At 40.1% G+C, this 22,902-nt stretch overlaps 2 protein-coding genes across 3 annotated transcripts; one reads left to right on the forward strand and one right to left on the reverse strand.

Moving 5' to 3' along the window:
* Window positions 1-336: 336 nt before the first annotated feature.
* Window positions 337-6,235, reverse strand: LOC145446446 (uncharacterized). The gene is made up of 3 exons (XM_080324742.1): window positions 5,950-6,235; window positions 1,784-2,022; window positions 337-566 (listed from the first exon to the last, which is right to left on the reverse strand). Exons 1-3 carry the CDS (start codon window positions 6,136-6,138, stop codon window positions 518-520), a joined length of 477 nt encoding a protein of 158 aa, XP_080180868.1. The 5' UTR covers window positions 6,139-6,235; the 3' UTR covers window positions 337-517.
* Window positions 6,236-6,878: 643 nt separating this feature from the next.
* On the forward strand, window positions 6,879-14,161 carry LOC145446445 (uncharacterized). 2 transcript variants are annotated; one of them, XM_080324740.1, is made up of 11 exons: window positions 6,879-7,094; window positions 8,266-8,353; window positions 8,419-8,551; window positions 8,617-8,813; window positions 8,877-9,011; window positions 9,909-9,999; window positions 10,061-10,226; window positions 12,245-12,341; window positions 12,869-13,081; window positions 13,665-13,803; window positions 13,872-14,161. In XM_080324740.1, the coding sequence occupies exons 1-11, from the start codon at window positions 7,027-7,029 to the stop codon at window positions 14,114-14,116; spliced, it is 1,572 nt and encodes a 523-aa protein (XP_080180866.1). In that variant the 5' UTR covers window positions 6,879-7,026; the 3' UTR covers window positions 14,117-14,161. The 2 variants fall into 2 exon arrangements, with proteins under 2 accessions (XP_080180866.1, XP_080180867.1); XM_080324741.1 differs by having other exon boundaries at window positions 6,880-7,094; window positions 12,872-13,081.
* Window positions 14,162-22,902: the final 8,741 nt, after the last annotated feature.

A 22,902-nucleotide genomic window follows, 5' to 3' on the forward strand; every position in this document is an offset into this window, starting at 1 on the left:
GCTATTCATATGGAACCCTTCTCCGCTTCGACTTTCAAATCTCTCACTTAAATATAGTTGCTACTGCGACCGCGGGCGACTCATATGTTTCTCGCGGGCGACTAGTCGCCCGCGGGCATCTCGTTGGTGACCCCTGATTTAAAGCATGACGTCCTAATACTTATTATAAGTACCATCCATGAACGCTCTAATAATGCTTCTGTGCATGCATCGAGAACCATCTCGTCTTGTCCTACGTAGCTTATCTGGGCTCGCTGCATATCCTTACGCCTATATATATAATTAGATATATTTAGAAATTAGTCGAAATTGCAAGAGGAATAAAGTACAGCAGGGTTCATTCGGTCTGCTCATGAATACAGCATGTAGTTTATTAAGCACCAAAACACCATATATTTGTATAGTCTACCAATAATATATTTACATCTATATATTTATAATTTGCTCTCTAGGTAAGACGGGCAGTATCTCGTCAAGCTCCTCGTTGTGCAATAAATACAGAGAATATTGAAAAATATTAGTACATTTTAAACTGTCGATGTTTCCAATTCATGTCATCCACGTACCTGCAAAATTAGAACATGAAATAACTACATCGCCAATGATTTTCGGTTGGTTTAACCATGTCTTTAGTAGGCCATGGTTTAACTAACCAGAAATAATAACTATGACCTTATCTGTTTACAGTGAAAAGTATGATCTGCTCTTTCATATACACCTACTTAGCTATCTATCTCGAACAGCTGGAGATTATTCAGGCACATTTTCCGTTGGACAGTATGTGAAAGCCAGTGAACTGACTGGGTCGTGTGTACCGTTTTGTGAAGGCCTAGAAGGCCTTGACATTCCGCCTCGAATAATAGGCTACTGAACAAGCACTAATATTTCAACACCTCTGGAGGCTTTTCCGAGCCGGTAAGTACGACACTTGACGCTAATTTCACAATCACGAGGAGCAGTAAGTGAAATCATAATGTGTGGAAAGAATGTATTCTTCTGGCAATTTGTAGAACTTGTTATATTGAGCGTGGACGCAGATTGTAATCGCTGCAATAGCCAAATAGCTTAGAAATATAATAAATTCAGGATTGTTATCTTTTGCGCCAACAGTTAACCTTAAGCACGTCATACAGCCGTATAGCCCACGTTTACGACTTTCCTTGCTTGCTATTGTTAGCCTAGTGATTTAGTTCATTTTCATAGGCGTGAAACGTGGCCTACGGAGATAATAAACATTATTAATAGCACCATGTATCCGAAACGTGTAACGACAACCCAGTATATCCTTATAATGACGTACATGGTTATTGTTTCATTCAAAGAATGATGGCATGTGGATGATGTCATAATCCAAATTTGAGAGCATGAGTCCATGAGAAGGCTACCATTTTTTGTTTCGCTGTGCACGGCTGTACGAGTGTAGGCCATACGTCAAATCGTTCATGTGGATGTGTAGCCTCGGGTCACCCGACTTGGGTGTATAGTAGCCTACGTCTCGAAAAATTTATTAGATGTTCTGTTACTGGAGCGCGCATTGAGTAGATTTCCTTATATAGTTCTTTGCAAAGGATAAGATTTCGATCAAGACTACTTCTACCGCTAGTCGCATATAATACATGCGTTAACTTGCCTACCATAATACATTATTACAGCTGCCTTCATCTTAAGCCATCATGTCTATAGCAAAGTGGACAAGGGTAGATTATTGTCATTTGAATTAAGTATATGAAGCCTGCATCGTGGAGAAGGTATCTGGTCAATATGAACGAAGATTCGCACTCACTTCGACATTGCACTATCTATTGTCGGGTGTCTCGTTGGATGATCGGGTACTAATACCGGTGGATCGGTCATTGACGTGCCCCAATTTTCGGCAGGGACCTTCACAGGCCTCCCGGTGGAAGGAAGCATTTCTCGAAGGGTGGACCAATCCTCACATCTCGTAATCCTGTAGGATGGATACGTATGTTTCTCCTCATTTCTTCTGTTGATATCTCTTAGTGACCTTTGATGAGGCGGTAACTAAATAAATGGTGAAGGTAACCATTATAGCAACAACGAAATGCACGGTCTGGCGAAATGATCCCTTTCAAAGGTCTAACAACGTGAGTGAAAAAGTTCTGGAACCGTATCAACACCCATAGTCCAATCCAGCACTTCCTTTTTGCCCAGTTAATACGCCTATTTTCTATCCGACTTAGCATAGAGGCCTTTATAGGTTGAACCTACGGGTGGCTAAAGTAGTCATAGTCAATGAAGCTGTATTTCAAGGTCAAGGTAGAAGTAATAACGACAATATTCGGTATAGCGAAAAACCGCTATTCGCAAGATATATCAAATTGATTACAACTTGCAATAAAAAACGAATGGTTGGATTATTACCCATAGTAAATTACTGAAATAGCAGCAGTAATGCTATGACTCTCCCATTTCAATGCAGACCGCAGCGATTTTCAAAGTTAAACAATTCATTTCCACGACTATATATCAATAATTATTATATTAATAATTGATATTCAGCGCCAACGATTACACTGGCGAATTTGTTGCAAGTATGTATATTTTGTTTTTGATTTTGTTTGGTATCCATGGTATTTCGACTACATTGTTCATTTTACAACAGGCCGATATTCCTCATCAATTTTTATCATGGCTCCCGATCTGCCGACTTATAGGACAGACCAGCGCTCTCGTTCTGGGCTTTTTGTAATTGTCGTGCTGTGATTGCCGATATGGAAAGAGTGCGTCGAGGATTACATATCCTTACATACCAGCTATCTCTAGCGCAAGTAGCCTCAATCTCACGCTAAATGGTCTTTCGAAAATATTTAAACAATTTTTGACAAATAATACCTGCTTTGAAAAAAAATACTTTCGTGTTATATTGATAATAAATTTTGGTGCGTTTTCCAACGCCTCGTTTTGAATGCAACCCTATTGCACAGTACCATTTTCGGCAAGGCCTATAGTCGAATCATGATACGGTTGGAATACAACGTCAGAATTTTGATTGAACCACGACAAAACATACATCCTCATATCCACTATCGTTCAAGATGAAATGACGGTAAAGTCACTAGGGATGGTGTGAACCTCTGCAAGGTTCAGGTTCGTGCGAACGCGAACCTATTTGAAAGGTTCGGTGTGAACGCGAACGTGAACCCCATGACGTCACGTGATGTCATATTGCTAATTCCAACCCCATATTTCTGTGAAGTGATATATATTAATGTACAAGATACCTAGCGACGACTCGAGCCACAATGCTGAAGTACATATACTGAATTTTTAAATGTTGCCAAATGTATCAACTCGAGCAATCAAATGATGTAATGGGGTAAAACCCGTTTTACACTCTGCTCAATATCAACGTAGCAACAATCAGACGCCCAATACATTGTTCGGTCTGGCCTGTAGACCGTTCAGCCGTAAGGTTATATTCCCTTCCAAGTCCTCGTCGAAATTGCTGGCTAAGCGACGAAAGATATTGATTTTTTTGGGTTATCAACAAGTTATACAGCAGTCGCCAACACCACAACAAACAAATGAATTTTTTTTTACATCAGACAACGCGATATCAATTTCATTTATTGGTTGAATAAGCATCATTCGCTGACTACCTACATGTAGCGTATTTCGCTCTTGATGTTGTGTGAGTGCGGGTCAAGCTCACAGCAGAGAGTCACTCAATATTCACAAACAGAAGGCTGGATATTTCGAGCAAAGTTTTGTAACAAAGCTGGATAAATTTTTGTGATTGTCAAGGTGCATGCTCGTTTAGTGTTGATTTTTTATGCTACCATCGCCATGCATAGAGTAACCCGCAGTTGAAATGCTATAAATTTCAACCAAAGATGATATAATGACGTGAAAATTGTAATATATGAAAAAGGTTCACAGTGCAGAACCTACCCAGGTTCGTTTGTGAACGTGAACCTCTAAATTTCCGAGGTTCACACACAGAACGCGAACGTGAACCTCACGTTCGCACCATCCCAAGAAGTCACCCCTAGGGATGGTGTGAACGCGAGGTTCACGTTCGCGTTCTGTTTCTGAACCTCAAATTTAGAGGTTCACGTTCACAAACGAACGTTGGTAGGTTCTGCACTGTGAACCTTTTACTATACGTTACATTTTGCACGTCATTATAACATCTTTGGTTGAAATTCTTTGCATTTCACCTTCGGACCACTCTATGCATGTCACTAGAAGCATAATCAAATGAACATTAAACGAACATGCACATTGCCAATCTCAAAAACTTTATTTGCTTTGTTACAAAAGTTTGCTCCAAATAATCACCTTTCCGTTTGTGAATAATTAGTGAGTCTCTACTGTGATTTTGACCCGCAACCACACAACATCAAGAACGAAATACACATGGTATTGTCAGCAAATGAGGTTTATCACACCAATCAATCATAATTATAATATAAAGAATACATCGTTGTCTAATGTAAGGAATCTAGCAGGTGTACGGGATCCATCTTGATCTAATGTGTTTATTGTATCATAGAAATCAAGTCCGTACGATTGGGGTGTTGGCTACTGCTGTATAACTTGTTTATGGGGGTGGGGGGATATCTGTAGCAAGTAGGGGAGATATGGTACCGATGGATCAAAAATCGGAAAATGATCGCTGACCCTGAAATGTTCAGCCAAAAACAGCAGATCTTTTGCTGGCTCAGCACTTTGATACAAGCTCTACCTATCGTGCACATATACATGAATATCCGTCTTCTCAAAAAATATTAATGGACGTTCAAAATTTGTTGCTCGAACGTGTCATCGGTCCCCACCCGGTGGGTCCAACGACACACGACCCGGGGACCTATGACACATATACCCTAAAAAACTCAAATGTGACTACTTTTCTTTCTCAGTATTATAATCTAAGCCACAGCAAGCCAAAGAAGAATGTTAGGTCACAACTGTCAAAAAATAGAATAAATATTAATTCAAATGTTGTCATAAAATCACGTTTCGATTTAGGCTCGGACTTATAAATTTGCGGGTACATACATATTGCCTGAAAATCGACAGTGTGACTTCCAAATACCTCGTTATAGCGATAAAACATCATATGCAATTATTACATAAAGATTTTCTATACGAAGGCATGTTTCATTTGTTTCGTGATTAGTATGCTCGATTATTTTGCTTGATTTGGCTATTGTATCATCGGTCCCCACCCTACGAATTTTATACATAAATCGAAAAAAATTCCACTCAAGGAAAGAACTGAAAAAAATAATAGGTGCCATTATATAGCCTGATACAAGCCCTACACTTCACAATAAAAATGATTGCTGGTTTGTTCGTGTTGAAGGTTACAAAGAAAAATGTATATGTCGATCTAAATTTAGTTTACACCCCCTAAAACAAAAATCATCTGTGAGAGACCCTATTGCTCGCGCACGTCGAATTTTTTTGTATGTGAGGAAAGATTTTGCCAGCATGCAATTGTAGACAAGTTCACGGAGTGCAATCATGGAATTATCATAGAGAATTTTCAAAGTATTTTCGCTCCCAGTGATCCATCGGTACCACATCTCCCCTACCTGTTCTACTCTCTGCTCAAAATCGATGTAGCAATAGTCAGACGACGAATACATTGTCCGGTCTGGCCTAGACCGCGTGCAGGCGTAAGCTTATATTCCCTTGGAAGTCTTCGTCGAATATGTTGGCAAAACCACAGACAATATTGATTTTATAGGACTATTATCGCATTTGGTTGCTCCAGTTGATAGATTTGGTGACGTTTAAAACGTCAGCATGTACTTCAGCATCGTGGCATAATGTGGTCTGAGTCATCGCCATAGATATCTTGTATATCTCTTAACTGAAATTAAATTATGTCAATGAGCTGCACTTATAATTTTCACTGTACGGCGTACATGAACAGCGAACACTCTGGATATGTATACTATATATTCCTATTTAACTCACCCATTCTGGTGGCAGTTCGCTCACGGGCTTGTCAGATAACACCGGTTTATGTCTCGGCACTGGTGCCGTACTCCTTTCATCAACGGGGTTATAAGGTTTTGACACCCATACCGTTTCCAGCGATGGTGGCTGTTTCGGCCCGTTGCTGTATTTATACTTGTAATCGCCGAATATTCCTATTGCACTCATGTCGAATTATCCCGATTCTACAACAAGATAGGTATTGCCTCTCCGGACGAACTATTATACTTATGTTAGCTTGCGAGATATTGGATTTATCCTTTCCATAAACTACGCATACGGCGTCGTCTTACAGTCTCTCACAATAAGGCTATTGTTGAAGTGTATGAATAGGCAAGGTACAACAAATAGGAGGGAGGGCGTTGTTAAAATCATGTAAGGACTTTAAAGTGGAGTTACGTTTCTCTGCGGAATACGAACGAATGTGGCGAATCCCATATGATCAATATAGGCCGACGAAGACCAACTAACTGGCGTGAAGTGCTTACTAATCGCTTCACTGTGCTTAAACCTCTCAACAACTTGAACCGAACGTTGACTAAGCAAATCTGTGACGTAGCTGAAGTTGTGCGAGCAATGAAAATAACCTTCAATCGAGCAACATTTACTGAAACACACTTGAGAATTGTTGACTTTCTTCGCGGGAGATGCTATTTAATAATCGGCCGATGGTCGTGGCAAACTGATTACAACCATTAGATCCTGAGTATTGTTTGTTGCTCCCTCGCATACGCCGAGGGTATTTAGCCTTTTGTTACCCTGCCGCTTTGTATCGTTAACATTTATAACACAATGGGAGATTGATTATCTCATTCTGTTATGGTTTATCGAATGCTTCTGTTAACACCCTTTGTGAGACGTGTTACCGCTAGCGACGACCTCACGTTATAGCGAGGTTGTCTTGTATCTGACTTATCTACATCGTATGGGAGTATGCCGGTCATGTACCGAGGAGTTTTGTAAATATAAGGAAACATCGGTTTTGCGAATAATCTCAGGTTTTGATGCGAGTTGACCTGTCCTGCCACGTGTGAGTTGTCTTTTGTGTAAACAAATATGGCGAAACTCAGTAAGGAAGCAGTTGGACAATATAACTATCTAGTTGGAGATGATGCCGTGAAGCGGTAAGTACAGATGACCGAGATTTTCTGACAGAAACCGCATCTACAAATTACCATGTACCACAAAATAGTTTTTACCGTTAGAGCTGGTGAGTAATCAGTTCAGATCCGTCCGCTCTAATTAGGCTATCCAATGTCGCATTATTATGTAGACTCGAATCGAGTTTATCGAACATAATCATGTTCGGAGCTGTCAGATGCCTTTTGCGTCTTATGAATCATATGTGTCGATTTACACTACCGTATCACAATCGAGCTATGATGTATAATATTCCTTATTACAATCTCTCTGCTCCGCCTCCAAATCTCAGTATTCAATTGAAAATGGATATAGCTGACCCATCCACTTAAATCCTCTCAAACTGACTTCTTCGGTTGGTAATTTAAAAGACATTATAAATGCACCCCTTCTGGAAGCTTCCAATTGTCTGATAACAAACACTGTTGGACTTGGAAGATACGATCACAATGCTGACCTGCAATAACTAGTATTACATATGCATAACACACATCAATAACTACACCTGTCTTTGTTTTGAACCACATCGTCAACAGACAGTTAGATAATTTACAATAGTAGCTTAATTTTTCGCAATGAGTTACATATTAAACAATATTAGACACTGGAAAATGAAGCCAGTGCATGACCTACTAAAGATGTGTTAATATTCGCCATCACCCCTGTATCCCGATTACGGAATACACTATCTAAATCAGCAGTTTCTAACCTTTTTATAGCCGTGGCCCACCTCCCAAAGTTTTGCGCAAAATATAAATTTGACTGCATGTGACGTATATAGTGACAAATAAATGGCTTATGTGACATACTACGGATATGTCCGGCGAGATGATACGTTGTTGTTCTGTTGGTTTCGCATTCAAGATTCAACCTGTTGCTGCTAATCGAACCGCTGGTTGTCATGCGTCACTCATGAGCCAGGTTATATAACCTATACGTGTCATTATTACTACCTTCCAGCGACGACAATCTTTCTATATTTTTAATTCAGCTCAACGCATTTACTTACTAGAGTCAGCCGAAAACCTAGAAGTATAATTTAAAATATTGGCTACGTTTTGCTGATATAATCAGCTGATATAATCACTCTAAATGGTCCGCATATTGGTAGCATCATCTCCCATTTCATGTTGCCCTTCACACCACTTGTTACAGATCACCGCAACCAGCTCAAAGCACTTTGCAGTACGACGCAAGCGTTGATCTCGTCGCCAGACACCCGCGACATACCCAGTTAATCAGGGTGAGAATATTCTGACCGTCACAAATCATTCGTATTTGCACATTTAAAAGTATCGATTCTTTCAGCTCGAACCGCCAAAGCTGTTCGAAACCGCTTACCACTCCGATTTCAGACCCCCGCCTCAGGAAAATCTAGTGGCTCACAAGTCAAGCCGACGGGACAGACATCCGTCCAAATCAACCCGGGCGAAACTAAAGAGTACGCGTGTGATGATTTGTTATTTCCTTGCCACGTTTAATCTATTAATGTTCTGATTTTGATAGGCGCTCCTACCGTAGATCGAGGTCCTAAGGGCCCGACCAGAAACGATATTCTGAAAGAATCTTTGGAAAGGAAAAATCGGGCGTTGCGCAGTCTCCTTGAGAAGTCCAAAGTTCCGGAACCAAGAGCAAAAACCGCAGACCCGACGGTAGCCCGGTATTCCGACAAACCGAAGAATGAACAAAGAAAAACAGCGGATGTAGGGATCGTATTAAAGCGTTTTAAACAATAATTGAGTCTGACTTCCTGAGTACTGTTGTAGTTTCAGCGAGCGATCGTTCAAGCCAGATCGGAATGGAAGCACGTGGAGCCGAAGAGCTACGACATTCTGAACCCGGATAAACCAAACCAACTGCGAGAAACTAACCCCTACGGGTCAAAGCTGGAAAACATGCAGGTAAAGTGTGTCGATATGGAAAGACTTGGACAACTAGTAAATTGTAGCTGTCTGATAGACTGATTAGAACGAAATGCTGGTAATCTAATTCTAATCTAATTTATAAAATTTGTCTATGCCATAATTAAATTCTAATCCAATTTCTAGTTTTCCTGAAAATGCTACATGGGACATGCATAGTGCGAAACGAGCAAAGCTTGCTGTACTGACATTTACATTTCTCATGGTTATGATAATGAACTATGATTTGATATGAACTGAATTTATACCAATTGCCATGTTTTCGCGAATTGAGTTTTATTAATTATAATTCCCATAATTTGAATAATCTGGACATTTTCTGGTTGTCCAACCGTTTGAATAAGTAGTACAAGCATAGACAAAGTAAAAGTACTTACTTACTGACCTACTTTTGCATTTAACACAATTCCGGCAGTGATCACTGATTATGAGGCGGCGAGCATGGAAGCTTCACGAAGTCTTCAAAACCAATAACCAAGAATGGATGAATTCAAAACCCTTATCAATAGGGATTAGTCCCCAGAAACTATACTATGGTCTCCGGAATTTCTGCAAGCGACAGTGATGCGCTTTTTGACTTCCCGACAACTGTGTGATGACGTTTAGGTATAGGGCGGAAGAATGTATGAATGATTTAATTCTTGGCTATTATGATTTTAAATGGTATTTTGGGATATAAACCCATAGCATATCGTATATTTAGAAATGTGCGAGTGGCCTCTACTCTACTGCTCCGTACACATTCTACATTCTATTCCTTATTGTATTGTACGAACACATACACTTTCATCCTGATTGTAATGGGATTCATTACCCTCTAACCGAAGAGCAATAAAACTGGTGAATAAATGTTACCAAAAGTGAATAACATTTCAGGAAACTGTTGCTCAAAAGTACATGGACGACGACGCATCTTCAATGCGAACGGAAAGCTCCATGTCAATTCTTAGCAACAGAACATACGCAGGTAACCGTAACTGCGATTGGATAATAACAATTGCCTAAGCCTCCTTCGTGATAAATCTAAGAAAGCCGGGTGCAAACGCAACAAACTGGTCGATCGACGCGGAGAAGTGCCGCGACAGCGCAAACCGAGAAAGGTTGCAATACAGATATCAACGCCCTTCATCTTTTGGAAACTATCGACGAGGAGGAAGATGACGCGGTCCCGATGAATTCCAGAACTATCGGCAGGTATGAAGCGATTTCCAATTATACTAGAACAGTGGTTCCCAACCTTTTTCATCTCGTGCCTCCCTTGGCCGAAATTTAAGCCAAAATTCCCCCCTTATGATAAATCTGCCCGATGATTAAAAAAGGTCATTTTTACCGCGCAAACACCTGTTGACTGAGAGAATAAGACGGGCGGTACCTAGTGTTTGTTTCTAGCAGTGCTGTAATAACACTTTGTAGACCTCCAAAAACAATGGTCTTGGTCCCAATCAAACAAATTCTGGAAGGCTTGACTCAACAGACCCCCACACTTCCATTTGTGTTTTCGGCTTACCATTCACCAATCGCTAATATAACTGTTGTGAAAAATCACTATGCATAAATTTACTGGTCTCGCGATTTTTTTCTCAGGTTTGCGTATGCATTTGGCCAATAATATTGGTACTTTCACATATAGGAGGGTTGACCAGACTAGAGTTTGACTCGAGTCACTATTTTCTGATGACTCGACTTGACTCGAGTCATTTTCTCAAAATACGGAAGCGTCTCGACTCGACTCGAGACAATCTGGGTATTGACTCGACTTGGACTAGAGTCATTGTTCATGACTCGAACCAAGCCATATGATTTGAGACTATAAGACGGCCAAGACCGACATTTCATTGTAATTTCGAAGAACAGTAAAGTGACCACCCTATTGGAATTTCGTCTATTGATCCTGGTATTTGACTATGCGACAAGAAACTGCTCAAAGTGAGGAAAATTAATTAGTATATCATAAATCCAAATCATTCAATATCACCAAACAGTGTTGACTTGAGTGTGACTTGGACTCGTACTCGAGAAATAATACAGTGACTCGGACTCGACTCTCTGCTCGGTGACTTGGACTCGGACTTGACTCAATGAATGGTGAATTGAAAATGACTCGACTTGACTCGAGTAAAAACTATGAAAGTGAGATTGACTTGTGACTCGGAGCCTCGTGATTTGGTTACAGCCTTGATAAATATTCCCTGCTGGAGCTCATTGAAATTTAGGACACCCATTACGTTCCGGCCACATTGCACCAAGTTTACCATGTCTTTTTTCGGTCGGGTAGCTGTTCACTAAAAATAAAGCAAGGCTAGAGACCTCTTTGACTTGAATCGATGACGTTGGAATATTTTGTCACTGTCTGAAAATGTTGACTTGAAAATATAAGATAAATACTTTCACTAGAGGCCTTGTTGTGATAGATACGGCACGACATTGCTCGCTTAGGATATATTTGATTGAGAGGCCGTCGCTGGCCTACAAAATTATCTTGCGAACTGCAGCACATCTGAACTAATTTTAAAAAATGGGGGGGGGGGGTTGTATGTGAAAAAGAGATTTCAAATAGCATTCGAACATACTTTCAGAAAACAAAAAAAACATAAGGAGCATACGTTCGGATATAACTGGTTGACTACATGACAGTTCGGACATGAACAATTTAGGAAATCCAATTGTGAAGTGGAATTCCTCCCTAAAAATTGCAAAATTCCCCCCAAGGGGGGAATTCCTCCCCGGTTGGGAACCACTGTACTAGAACAATTACAATAATCTCCGCTTTTTCATTGAATGTTCAATTGCTATATGCAAGCCTTGTCCGGCGATAGTACTTCATTTGATATAGTTTATTATTGCATAGGGTAAGCATTGGCCATAAATGGACAGCTCAAAACTTTAGTCCACGGACTACCAAGGGGTCCGAAGATCCACCCTATAATGTATACAACTTTATTCTATCAGAACTCATATACCTAAGTGTTGGAGGTTTATTTAGGCTCCTCCTCGCAATCTCATCCGCGTAAGCGGTGTCATTACAAAAGCCTAGAAGTGGGCCGTGCTACAAGTCGGTAAATACGGAATCAGATATAAGTACCGTAATATCGGCCTGGTGTAATTGACCATTGTAGTCGACAAACACCATGGATATCACAAACAACAACAACAACAACTTTATTCTACTTAGCCAACAACATTTCCTGTTTAATGACAACGCGTTTTTGCAGGGAATCTCGCAAATCCAATTTTTCTGTTTACGGAAAAACAGCTCAGCGAGATCCGGAACAAGTCAAACAAATACAAGCAATTCGTCAGCTGGGCAAGGTAAACGACCATATTGCTCATTGTAATCGCACTATAGATATACTATACCAGCACTAGCAGCACTGGCTACGGCTTCGTAAAAATGAGACTGCTGTTCTAAGCTAACACACTATAGTTCGCGCATAATCAGTTAATTCCGAAGATATTTGCTTCATAATGTCAACAGAAGTAGAATAAAAGTTATATTGAACGAAATACACGTATGCGATTTTATCGCGAGTCACGCCAATCTTTCGTTGCGGATTTCATCAAACGAACTACCAATGTAGCACCATTCCGATCAAATTGATATATTGATGTATCCTTTTAAGCAGAATGAATGAGATTTACAAAAGCTTGCAAAAACAAAGCAACAAAGAAATGTTTTAATCAAAGACTTTAATTCAAATATTTCTTCAATTCATCTTACATTTCAAATGTTACATGCATCTGTTTAATCATTTGTACACAGTAGTCAAGCGATTTGATCGACTTATCATTTATCAGCAATATACCGACTTTCGAACCTGTTCTTCATTACTTTCAAGCAGGTCAAAGCGAAGAAGGTCAACTTATTCGAAAGAAAAGCGCCAGACAAAAGATTTTACAAGCCGCATCGCATGCGCCAGACGCCGAATGAGATGAATCGCTACAAAAAGATGAGGAATCGGACGTTTTTCAAGCCGTTGGAACAAGCCATCCACGAAAAGGATTTTATCGACCACGAAGTCAAATACCAGCCAGAAAGGCAACTGCTAATGGTTTGCAATTTGACTTGTGATCCATCTTAGTCATAAATCATATATGATTTTTGGTGTTGATGAACATTGTAAATCATCCAAGGATTTCGTCAATATGATGTTGATTTGTGTTTTCCACAAGTATGGTGGAATGCTTACACTCTCGAATGTGGTAGAAAAGTTTTCCACCCATCCGTTCAGCCCCTTTTCCAACATATTTGATGAATTTATACTCACTGAAGATAGTTACGCAATAGCAGATCGAACAGAATGAATCAAACTACACGTATTGCTGCTAGAGGCTATTTGTGAATAAATCGACGAGATTTTGGTAACGTCGTCGAAATTATGACGCATCGATATCATTTGTATAGATTCATTTATACATAAATATATCATGACAATTGTCTATCGCGTAGGTTTTCTATATTCACCAATTCTTCTGGGGAAAGATTTGCGGCTCAGTGATTATAAGACACAGATATCAAACATAACAATCGATCCAGAAATAGAGTAGCATCTCACCATACATATACAGAATAATGCAATACATCCATCTCATTCTTTTACAATAGTTCAACCTCACCTTAATTCGCATCCACAGGACGCCAGAGCCCACATTCGACAGGACTTGAAAAACGTCAGAACCAAAAACATCAACAGCTTGGTCGATAGATTCGCTCAGCGCGCCGAGCTGAAAAAAGAAGAAAAACGCGGCCGGCTCGGCCTCCCAACATACGCAGGTGTGAAGATCGTCCGCCATATCATCAATGTTCACTTTAATCAATCAACACGTTCAATTTCCACTCAGGTCGTGAGCCCGTGAGCATTTACAAGCTGAACGACACGATTCCAGAAAACAATTTGCCCAGAACGGACATAAAAGTGAAGCTTCCCGTCAGGCGACGAATCACTCCGTCCATCGGCTCGGTTCAAAGGGCGCGCAATTTGAGTACTTACGCGAACGTATGGAACCAGCCCGCGGCCCCACCGTATTGGGGTCCGCAGAAAGTGGATCACGGTTTATATCTGCCTCCGATGGCCGTTAATTCCTGATTATGTCGTCGATTAATCTAAAATATATTTGTCTATTCTCGTTCACAGACCATGTCTCTCATTGGGAATAGTTTAACCAGGTTTTGCCAAGAGTTATCTAGCAGCATTCCGTAAGTTATGAGGAAAGCTCTATGGTGCTCGAAGTCTTTTGATCAGTATAAACTCTCCAATAGAGATCTAGGCTGTAAACATCTCACTTTATGTGTTGAAGCATAGCCTGACAATCGTCAGGGGTAATCGTCAGCAACTAGTAGAGAATTGGAAAGAACATTGTATATCAACAATCGTATCACAAAATATGACGTCACCAGCATGAAATTTCGTGAATGGGAGAGCGTTCAATGTACTAATTTTAGGTGGTACAAGAACTCCTTTTGTTGACATAGTTTTGGTTGGTGTATTTTGATAAAAGTCGTCTCCAAGGCACACAAATGGAATCGGTCGTCTCGATAATTACTCGCACGAATCGGATTATCTAACAGATGTTTGCCGATGGCAGAATTAATGGCCTTTGATCGATCAGCATCAATCTTAAGCGGATGAGTTAAGGGGTGAGCTTTTCACTGAGCGTGATGCATCGATTTCTGCGAATAATTATCGAGACGACCGATTTTGAATCGTTGGGCGAGGCCGCTCACAATTCCATTTGTGTGCCTTGGAGTCGACTTTCATCAAACTACACCAACCAAAACTGTCAACAAAAGGAGTTCGTGTACCACCTAAAAATATTACATTGAACGCTCTCTCATTCACGAAGTTTCACGCTGGTGACGTCATATTTTGTGATACGATTGTTGATATACAATGTTCTTTCAAATTCTCTACTAGTTGCTGACGATTACCCCTGACGAGTGTCAGCCGAAAATATTCGGGTTCATTTCAATATGAATATACCAGTGGTCGGGAACCTATGGCTCGCGAGCCATATATGGCTTTTTTGGGTATAACATATGGCTCTTTGAGAATTTCTTAATTCTGTACTTTATTTATCAATATTGCAGCAACTTGTTAGTAAATTTTCATGACGGCAAGAGTAATCATCCTCGTGGCAGCGCAAAGATGTCTTAGATAGATCAAGACAGTGGGGTATCAAGGGTTAGGGGCTCGAACCACCCTCTTTTCAAAATCCCCAAATTTAAGTTACTGTCGCACCGGCGACTAACGCCACGCGCGAATTCGATCTACTAACCATCGCGCGCCTAGAAATATTGGATTGAACGATACCTTGATTGGCGAAAGAAAATGGCAGACATGGCAACACTTGTAGGACAATGCAGTTTTCAAATACACAATGTCTTCCTGATCCACACCGAAAAATAAAATGCCTTGGAATGAAATTCACAATTACAAATTCAAACTAAAAACAACGCCATCATCATCATTGGTTTATTAGCAATTATTATCAGTTCAATACCAGTGTTGGGATCAAGTCACTACCTTCGAGTCACGAGTCATTTCGAGTCATTTCACATTTTGACTCGAGTCATTGCACATTTTGACTCGAGTCAAGTCAAGTCAATCGATTTTCAAAGGTGACTCGAGTCAAGTCAAGTCACTCGATTTTTGGAGGTGACTCGAGTCAAGTCGAGTCAAGTCAAGTCAAGTCAAGTCACGAGTCAAGTCACAATTCAAAAGTCAAACTGCCTTTTCGAAATATGAGGCATGATAACGTCATTGCATTTTGCTAGCTGTCAAAAATACAGATTGAGTGGTCATTGATTTTGAACCGATGAACGAATATAGAGTTAAATATACACGCAAGAAGGCGCTGTATCGCTCACATATACGTAGAACTGCTAAAGCTCAGTTTATAGTTACCAGCCAAGATAAAGAATAGATACGAATTGATAAGATGCAATACATTACGCATTTATAAATCGATATGATACAATTCGAGCTTGCGCCAATAATTGTGGACTATATAATAGGGCAGTGGTTCTCAACCTTTTTGGATTCGCGGACCCCTTTTCATCGTGACGGACCTTCGCGGACCCCCTAAAGTTTTAGTTCAAATTTGGCACAATTATGGTGTGACCGTCATACGTCTTGTGCAAATATGAACTGTAGGCTTGTGATAAACAGCAACAAAATGACTTTTCTTGAAAATAACATCGTACTATTTATGTAGAAATTGGGTAGACTTTTATTATTTCGAAGCTAATTTTGCAGCTGTATTTCTTGAAGTAAGTGGTGATATGAACGAGTGCCGAGAATCCCTTTCCACAAAGATAGATGGAGGCTAATGTAGGCTAGTATTAACGAGTAACGCTTCCGACGACACTTTTGGTGTGCTCGCAACATTTATGGTATCATGATGAAGAAACAAAATTTTAATGAAAATATCATGTCCACTTTGTCCAGCCTACTCATTTTTATCTAGCACAGTGCTTTTCAACCTTTTTGAGCTTCATTCGCACTTTTATTGTAAAATAAATTTCATTCGCACAAACTAATCGAAAATTTTTCTACAAAAAGAAGATGAAAAAACTTAACATTTTGTTCAGATGTGCAACAAATTGGCTACTATGTAGCTCAGTGGTTCTCAACCTCTTTGACCTCGCGGCGCCCTTTGAAAATGAAAAATAGTTCGCGGCACACTAGCACAGTGGTTCTCAACTTTTTTAGGCTTGCGGCACCTGCAAACTACCAGAATATTTAGCAGGACCCACAGTCGTACAGAGATGGGGGGATGTCGGCTTTTCTCTGCGATCAATCAACGAATACAGCCTTCAAGGCACGCGATCTGTCGGGTAAAGCGAATTCGTGGGGGATGTTGATTGCGAGTAATTTTGTTTTGTCAAATGTACAAACTTCACATCGAGCCCGATTTAGGTTATTGATCGTTTGCTAGACTATAATTATTGTGCGCATAATTTCAAAATTTCGAAGAAGTCACTCGCGCCACCCTTGCGAGACTTAAATGGCACACTAGTGTGCCGCGGCACACCGGTTGAGAACCACTGATGAAGCTTAAGCTATCAAGTGCCTCGTTAAAAAGGCAACTTTTTTCGCTCGTTTTGCTTTCAACTATTTCACTAAAACCCTTCTCGGCCAAACAATGTTGTTGGGTTTTGTACAAGAACGTCTACTAGTGCTTGGATGGCCAGATCTGAAAATCTGTTCCGCACTCCTATCCAAACTACAGCGTATTTTTCGCGAGTGAAAAATGCTTGCTGTCAGAAATCGGTTTTGAGAGCTGACACAAATGTTCCGGAGGCTTCAGTTTGTCGAAAGGATGAAAAACCCACATGTTTGTGATGAGACTTTTGCCTTATTTCTTGGAACATAAGGTGCAAAACGATCGAGGAGAGTCGGTACATTAGAGCTCGATACCTTATGAACCGTTGCTTCAACTTCTGTCTCGGGAGTATATGAGAAGAGCAAATAAACTCACGATACTGTGTATTCTACTCTTTAGCTCATTCTAACTTGAGAATTCATAACAGTTTAATAACGGTAAAGCAGCTTTTAGGCTACCATCAAAATCTGAGTCTTTGTGACATCTCGCGACCCGAGCCTCACCCATGAAAAGGAATTCATTTTTAATATTACAGTTGCATGCTACGATTTTACGGGCATGTATGACATACAGAACGCGCACACCACAATGTTACCCAACACAGCTCTACAGAACATGCCTGACGCACGCGATTTCAAATTAGGGCGAATTAAATTCCTCTGCGTGTCGCAGTTGTTCTACTGTCTACTCAGATCGCAAGAACGGGACTATTCCGTGCCGAAAATGGAGCATATCCAATATTTCTCGAAAGCTTTGACCATCCAGCATGGGTCATTTTTAGACCAAGGTTTTGTCACCGCTTATGTTTTTGGCACCGCATTTAATCAGCGGTTTGTTGGCCAAAACTACACGACTTCATGTGCCTCGACGCAGAAGGGGTCGGCCTCGAAATGTATGAGTCTCATGGGTTTGAACTCGCTCGTTGCACACCCCTACACTAGTTCACCCCAACGGTCTTCGACCATGTTTTCCAGAAAAAAAACAGTCGGACAAATCTTATCATGAATTCTCATGATAAAGCCATATTTTCTGCGTGTCTCGCTTATTAGCTACAGTACCCAACTCAGGAACCTGGGATATGTACAAACTATCGCAGGATTTTTTTGCAATAAATTCAACAAGTATTACATACATATTAACAGATAGCTCTGGCACCGTGTTGACTGTCGACCCAAAATGATACCCTTTGCGGCCTATACTTTTATAATCCTTGAAGGGTTAAAATTTGCGTTACAGTAACTCGCAAATGTGAATCTGTAATGATGGTATTTACTACTATCCTCGTGCCTCGCGCTAATCGAACAGTTATTACGAAAATATGATGATTGTTTAGCGAAAGAAAGCAGTAAGTCAATTTGACGTCATCTTCCCAGCCTGTCGCAGGCTCGGGCGAGCTGATATACTGATGCCTGCCACTACACCAGCTTCCAAACCAGGCTTTTGGTTACGTAATAATTACAGTTCGAATATAGTAATTTACTACGGCTTGTGAGAGCTACGATTAGTGGTGCGTCGTATTAAGTTTTTACAATTGCGTCGCAACTACTAAAGTTACACTGACCTTAAATTTCCTATTAGGTTAATTTGAATTATTTTACGTCAGAAAAATTAACAATTAATCACGATTTTCATTCGCACTTGATCCGGATTTTCATTCGCCCCTTCGTCATTCGCACTGCAATTTTTTTCATTCGCACAAGTGCGAACCGTCACACAGGTTGAAAAGCACTGATCTAGCATATCATTTTGAAATTATTCTGGAATGGTGGTTATGTTAAGATTATTAATCTTATTACAACACACAACGTTGGTGCTTATAGCCTATTTTAGGGCTTTGAGCTCTACGATGGGATTATTTCACACAGTTCTATGTATTTTTTCATGGTCTAAATTCCTTCCAATCTCTCAGTCTATTATTTATCATCCAGGCTTTCATCGGTTCTTTTGCCGTAAACTTTCAGCTCGACCCACTGTCATTTCTGGGCTTCTTAAGTCACTGCAAGTGGTTATGTATGTCACAGGATAAATGTATTTCGTGGCGAGGTTTCAATCCCTTCATTGGACAAAAATAGTAAAACTACTTCTGGAGTTTTTATTTTATACGACTGTTCACTAATTTGATGACACCGACAACTTTAAATCGAAAAGGTTTCTCAAACATTTACGAAGTCAACCTGGTTGACATTATACTATCTCCATATTTTTTCCCCACAAACCCCAACAAAACGTCTCTAAACAGCAATATGTTTGTATCAGTAGGTTATGGGCAATTTGGCAATGAAAATGAATGTTCACAGAAAGATATTTCATGTCAGAAGAGGATTCTGATGATGTGAGTAATGAGGTTTTACCAGTTGTAGAGGAAAACTGCCTTATGCTTTTTCTAATTTAAAAACAAAATAAAAATTCGGTTATCAATCATTTTGTAAATTTAGAGGTCTCGCGGACCCCCTGAAATTGCTTCGCGGACCCCCGGTTGAGAACCACTGTAATAGGGTTACCATATTTTGGAAATGTGAAAAGAGGACACTTTTTCAGAATTTTCAGACTTGCAAAACCGGAGAAGAATTCTCAAAAAATGGTAAATTTTTCCCACTTTGTGGTCGGTTGACTAAAAAAAGTCAACTTTCCGCTCAGCTCCCGAAATACCCGCTCGAGCGTCACTTCGGTGCTGATTTACGGCATCTCAGTCAAATTTTGCTTTGAATATGACCAAAATTCTCAAAAAGAGAGGACAAAATCTAAAAAAAGGACAAAAGGCCGTCCTCGAGGACACTTTCAAAAAAGTCAAAAAAGAGGACAAATCCTCTTAAAAGAGGACGTATAGTAACCCTACTATATAGACTTTATTCGAATTCAGTTTCAATAAAACAAGAGGTTTGGTTAAGATGAAAATAGAGAACAGAAATTATTTTACTATACTAGTTTACGACAACGTAAGCTGTAAGCTTCGATCACTTCGTTTGCGCTCAATTTATTCGTGAGAGAACAATGGAGGCTCAGTAAAGCGCACGGTCATTAAATGATTGGTGGCTCTCACGAGTTACACCAGCGTTTCGCGAACAACCCGAGCATATGCAAGATACAGTGATTTTGATCGACACCGATTACTTGATGACTTGAAATTGACTCGTGAATTTTGCTCCGAGTCACGAGTCAATCCACATTTCTGATACGCCGAGTCAAGTCAAGTCAAGTCATTTTAGCAAAGTGACTCGAGTCAAGTCAAGTCATACGAAAAAGGCGACTCGAGTCATCCCAACACATACACCACAAAATGCGATACAATGAAACGATAGGAAGGTGTCGAAGCGACTTGGAGTACCGCCATACCTATACATTTTTTGGTTGGTTATTAGCTTTTTAGCACCGCCGTAAAATGTAGGTGTGTAACGCAACGTTACGTTACGCCGAATATTTTAGGAGTCGATCAATACTTGGATTTTCAGAATCAACGCGACACTTACATTTGATTAATATAAGTTATTATAGATTCTAAGCTATATTTACAATGAGTTGCGCTCTCACAGGTGAGGCTTGGCCCGTCTGTGCCTCATCTGAATCTTACCTCTACTTTCCCGCTTTATTTTCGAACGATAAATATGAAAATTTCGTTATTTTGGGAATAAAAATGTTCAGAATCTACTCATTCATAAACATCGACAGAAGATATCAATAACATCTGAGGCACTGCCTCACTTGCCTCCTCTAAACCCCCGTCACCGATGTATCACACGCGGTGGATATGTACTGCTGTAGTGACCATGTTTGGCTCCACCTATACCCATGTGGACAGAAAAATATGGTGCACACTACGAATCCCATATATTAGTGCTACCAATACGTCACTGATGCTCAATTGTGACGTAACAGTTGAATGTCATGTATGGCTCTTTGGGAGTTACAATTGAAAATACTGGGCGAATATGGCTTTTCGGTCGAAAAGGGTTCCCGAGCACTGGAATATACTATTCAATTGTATATTGAAGTTCTGTACCTCCAAGAAGCTCTTCAAGTATACGTATATGCACAGAAGAAAATCCACATATTTTTAGCCGTGCCATGACTCTTATATAGTTTTGCTTCGAACATTTTCCTTCTTCTGCATGTCTCCCTCAATAAACTATCGCATAATGAAAAAAAATTGGAGCATGATGAACATGGCCTGGAAAGTATCGAAAATGATACGCTATGAAAATAGAATAGCTTTTCGTAAACTTTTAGCAAGTTCAAATTATTTTCATAACTTGATATCATTACCAAATACCACTTCCACCGAGTCGCGGGCGTGCGAGAAGAAGGGCGCAATTCCAGAATGTTATTGACGGGTAGTGGAGATGAAAGTGGAACTTCCTGTCAGAAGTTCAGTTCAGTTCAAACTAAGCGGATTCTCTGATACTCGCACGGAATCTATGAAATAAACCTACCGCACCACCACTGTTGTTATTGGGATATTTTCGAAAAGTTGATGATGTCAAGGACCGACAATTTCAGATTTGTAGTTGAACTGAGATGCTTGTCTGAATCTTTCTGTCGGTGCGTCGTGAACGTTGGCATTATTTGACTCGCTTATACTGTGAGAATGCAGATTGCACACATATTGACGAGTCATAGTTTTATTCTTTGCATTTAGGGATCAACTTGCTTACCTCATATGGAAAATTGACACAAAATCCATTGTTCCGATTTGGGCAAAATATTTTGATGTAATATGTAAACTGTGAAAACACTTCGACTACGGAATAGCCACTATTTAGTAGTTAGGAGGCAACTGAAAATAAATCATCGAAATCTAATATCTGTCCGTCTGCTGTATATCAGCCCAAGTGCAAATTGGTCCATTGCTGTTGTTGTTATCACGAGCTAAATACGCCTGTTGCTCGTATATGACATTATATGAGGACCAGTCCCAGGAATGCATATTTTGTACATTCACCCTGAAATATGTAATGTAGGAACAATCGAACATACGCCTCAGCTTACGCGAACCAGCAAATGTATTCATCACATAAAATTGTCCGGAAGGAAATCTCATTAAGGTGAATTCACCCTTCATGGAATTCCATACGATAGCGGCGTCATTTCAAAACCTTCCCTTCCTTGTAGAAACGGTGTCTGAATCAGTAACACATACAATAGGAATAGAAGAACAATCTCACGCCGGTAATTCCACAACGATTAATATAGCAGTATTGAGTTTAACATTATTACACGTACCAGCAATAAGCAATTATACCTATCACTCGATTACATTCGCTTTCGATGCCGGAGAGAACCTTAATTCGCAGTTACGCGAATGTAATTGAAAAATTGTTACCAGCGACTCAGACAAATAACCCAAATTCATAACTGGCATGTATATTCTATAGAGCTTGAAGTCGATAAAGGATGACCGTGCCGGTACGTTAATCCCACTGCCAGACGTTGCCACCTGGTCGTTTTTGCAGTTGTTACGTATATCTTCATCTCTTTACTTGATGATTGATATGACTGTAAATAGCAGACCACCGGCTAACCTCTCGTTGCATAGTATACGAAATGTTTTGGCAGGCGTAGATTGTAGGCAGAGTGAAGAGAACTGATTACATGCAACGTTAAATATACGGCGTGAGTGACTTACGCGCTCGTTTGAAGTTCAACACCGCAGATTGTCTGCGTAAAGTTACGTATCGGATTTACTGTAATTAAATGCATTATCCGATTGTGTATTTTTGGAAGTTTTTCGCACCTTTTGTGCTAAGTATTGCGCGACTTGTATTTGAGAATG

This window comes from Botryllus schlosseri, chromosome 9 (assembly GCF_051294905.1).
Source record: "Botryllus schlosseri isolate E-star chromosome 9, Bs_hap1, whole genome shotgun sequence".
NCBI classification, from domain to species: domain Eukaryota; kingdom Metazoa; phylum Chordata; class Ascidiacea; order Stolidobranchia; family Styelidae; genus Botryllus; species Botryllus schlosseri.

Bases quoted from the DNA above. Each gene is read 5' to 3' on its own strand.
- LOC145446445 (XM_080324740.1), top strand. From the start codon at position 7,027: ATGGCGAAACTCAGTAAGGAAGCAGTTGGACAATATAACTATCTAGTT. The intron at 9,012-9,908 runs GTAAAGTGTGTC...ATAACATTTCAG, and splicing joins CAAAGCTGGAAAACATGCAG to GAAACTGTTGCTCAAAAGTA. The intron at 13,804-13,871 runs GTGTGAAGATCG...ATTTCCACTCAG, and splicing joins CGGCCTCCCAACATACGCAG to GTCGTGAGCCCGTGAGCATT.
- LOC145446446 (XM_080324742.1), bottom strand. From the start codon at position 6,138: ATGAGTGCAATAGGAATATTCGGCGATTACAAGTATAAATACAGCAAC. The intron at 2,023-5,949 runs GTGAGTTAAATA...CCATTTATTTAG, and splicing joins GCGAACTGCCACCAGAATGG to TTACCGCCTCATCAAAGGTC. The intron at 567-1,783 runs GTGAGTGCGAAT...CTAATTTTGCAG, and splicing joins ATAGATAGTGCAATGTCGAA to GTACGTGGATGACATGAATT.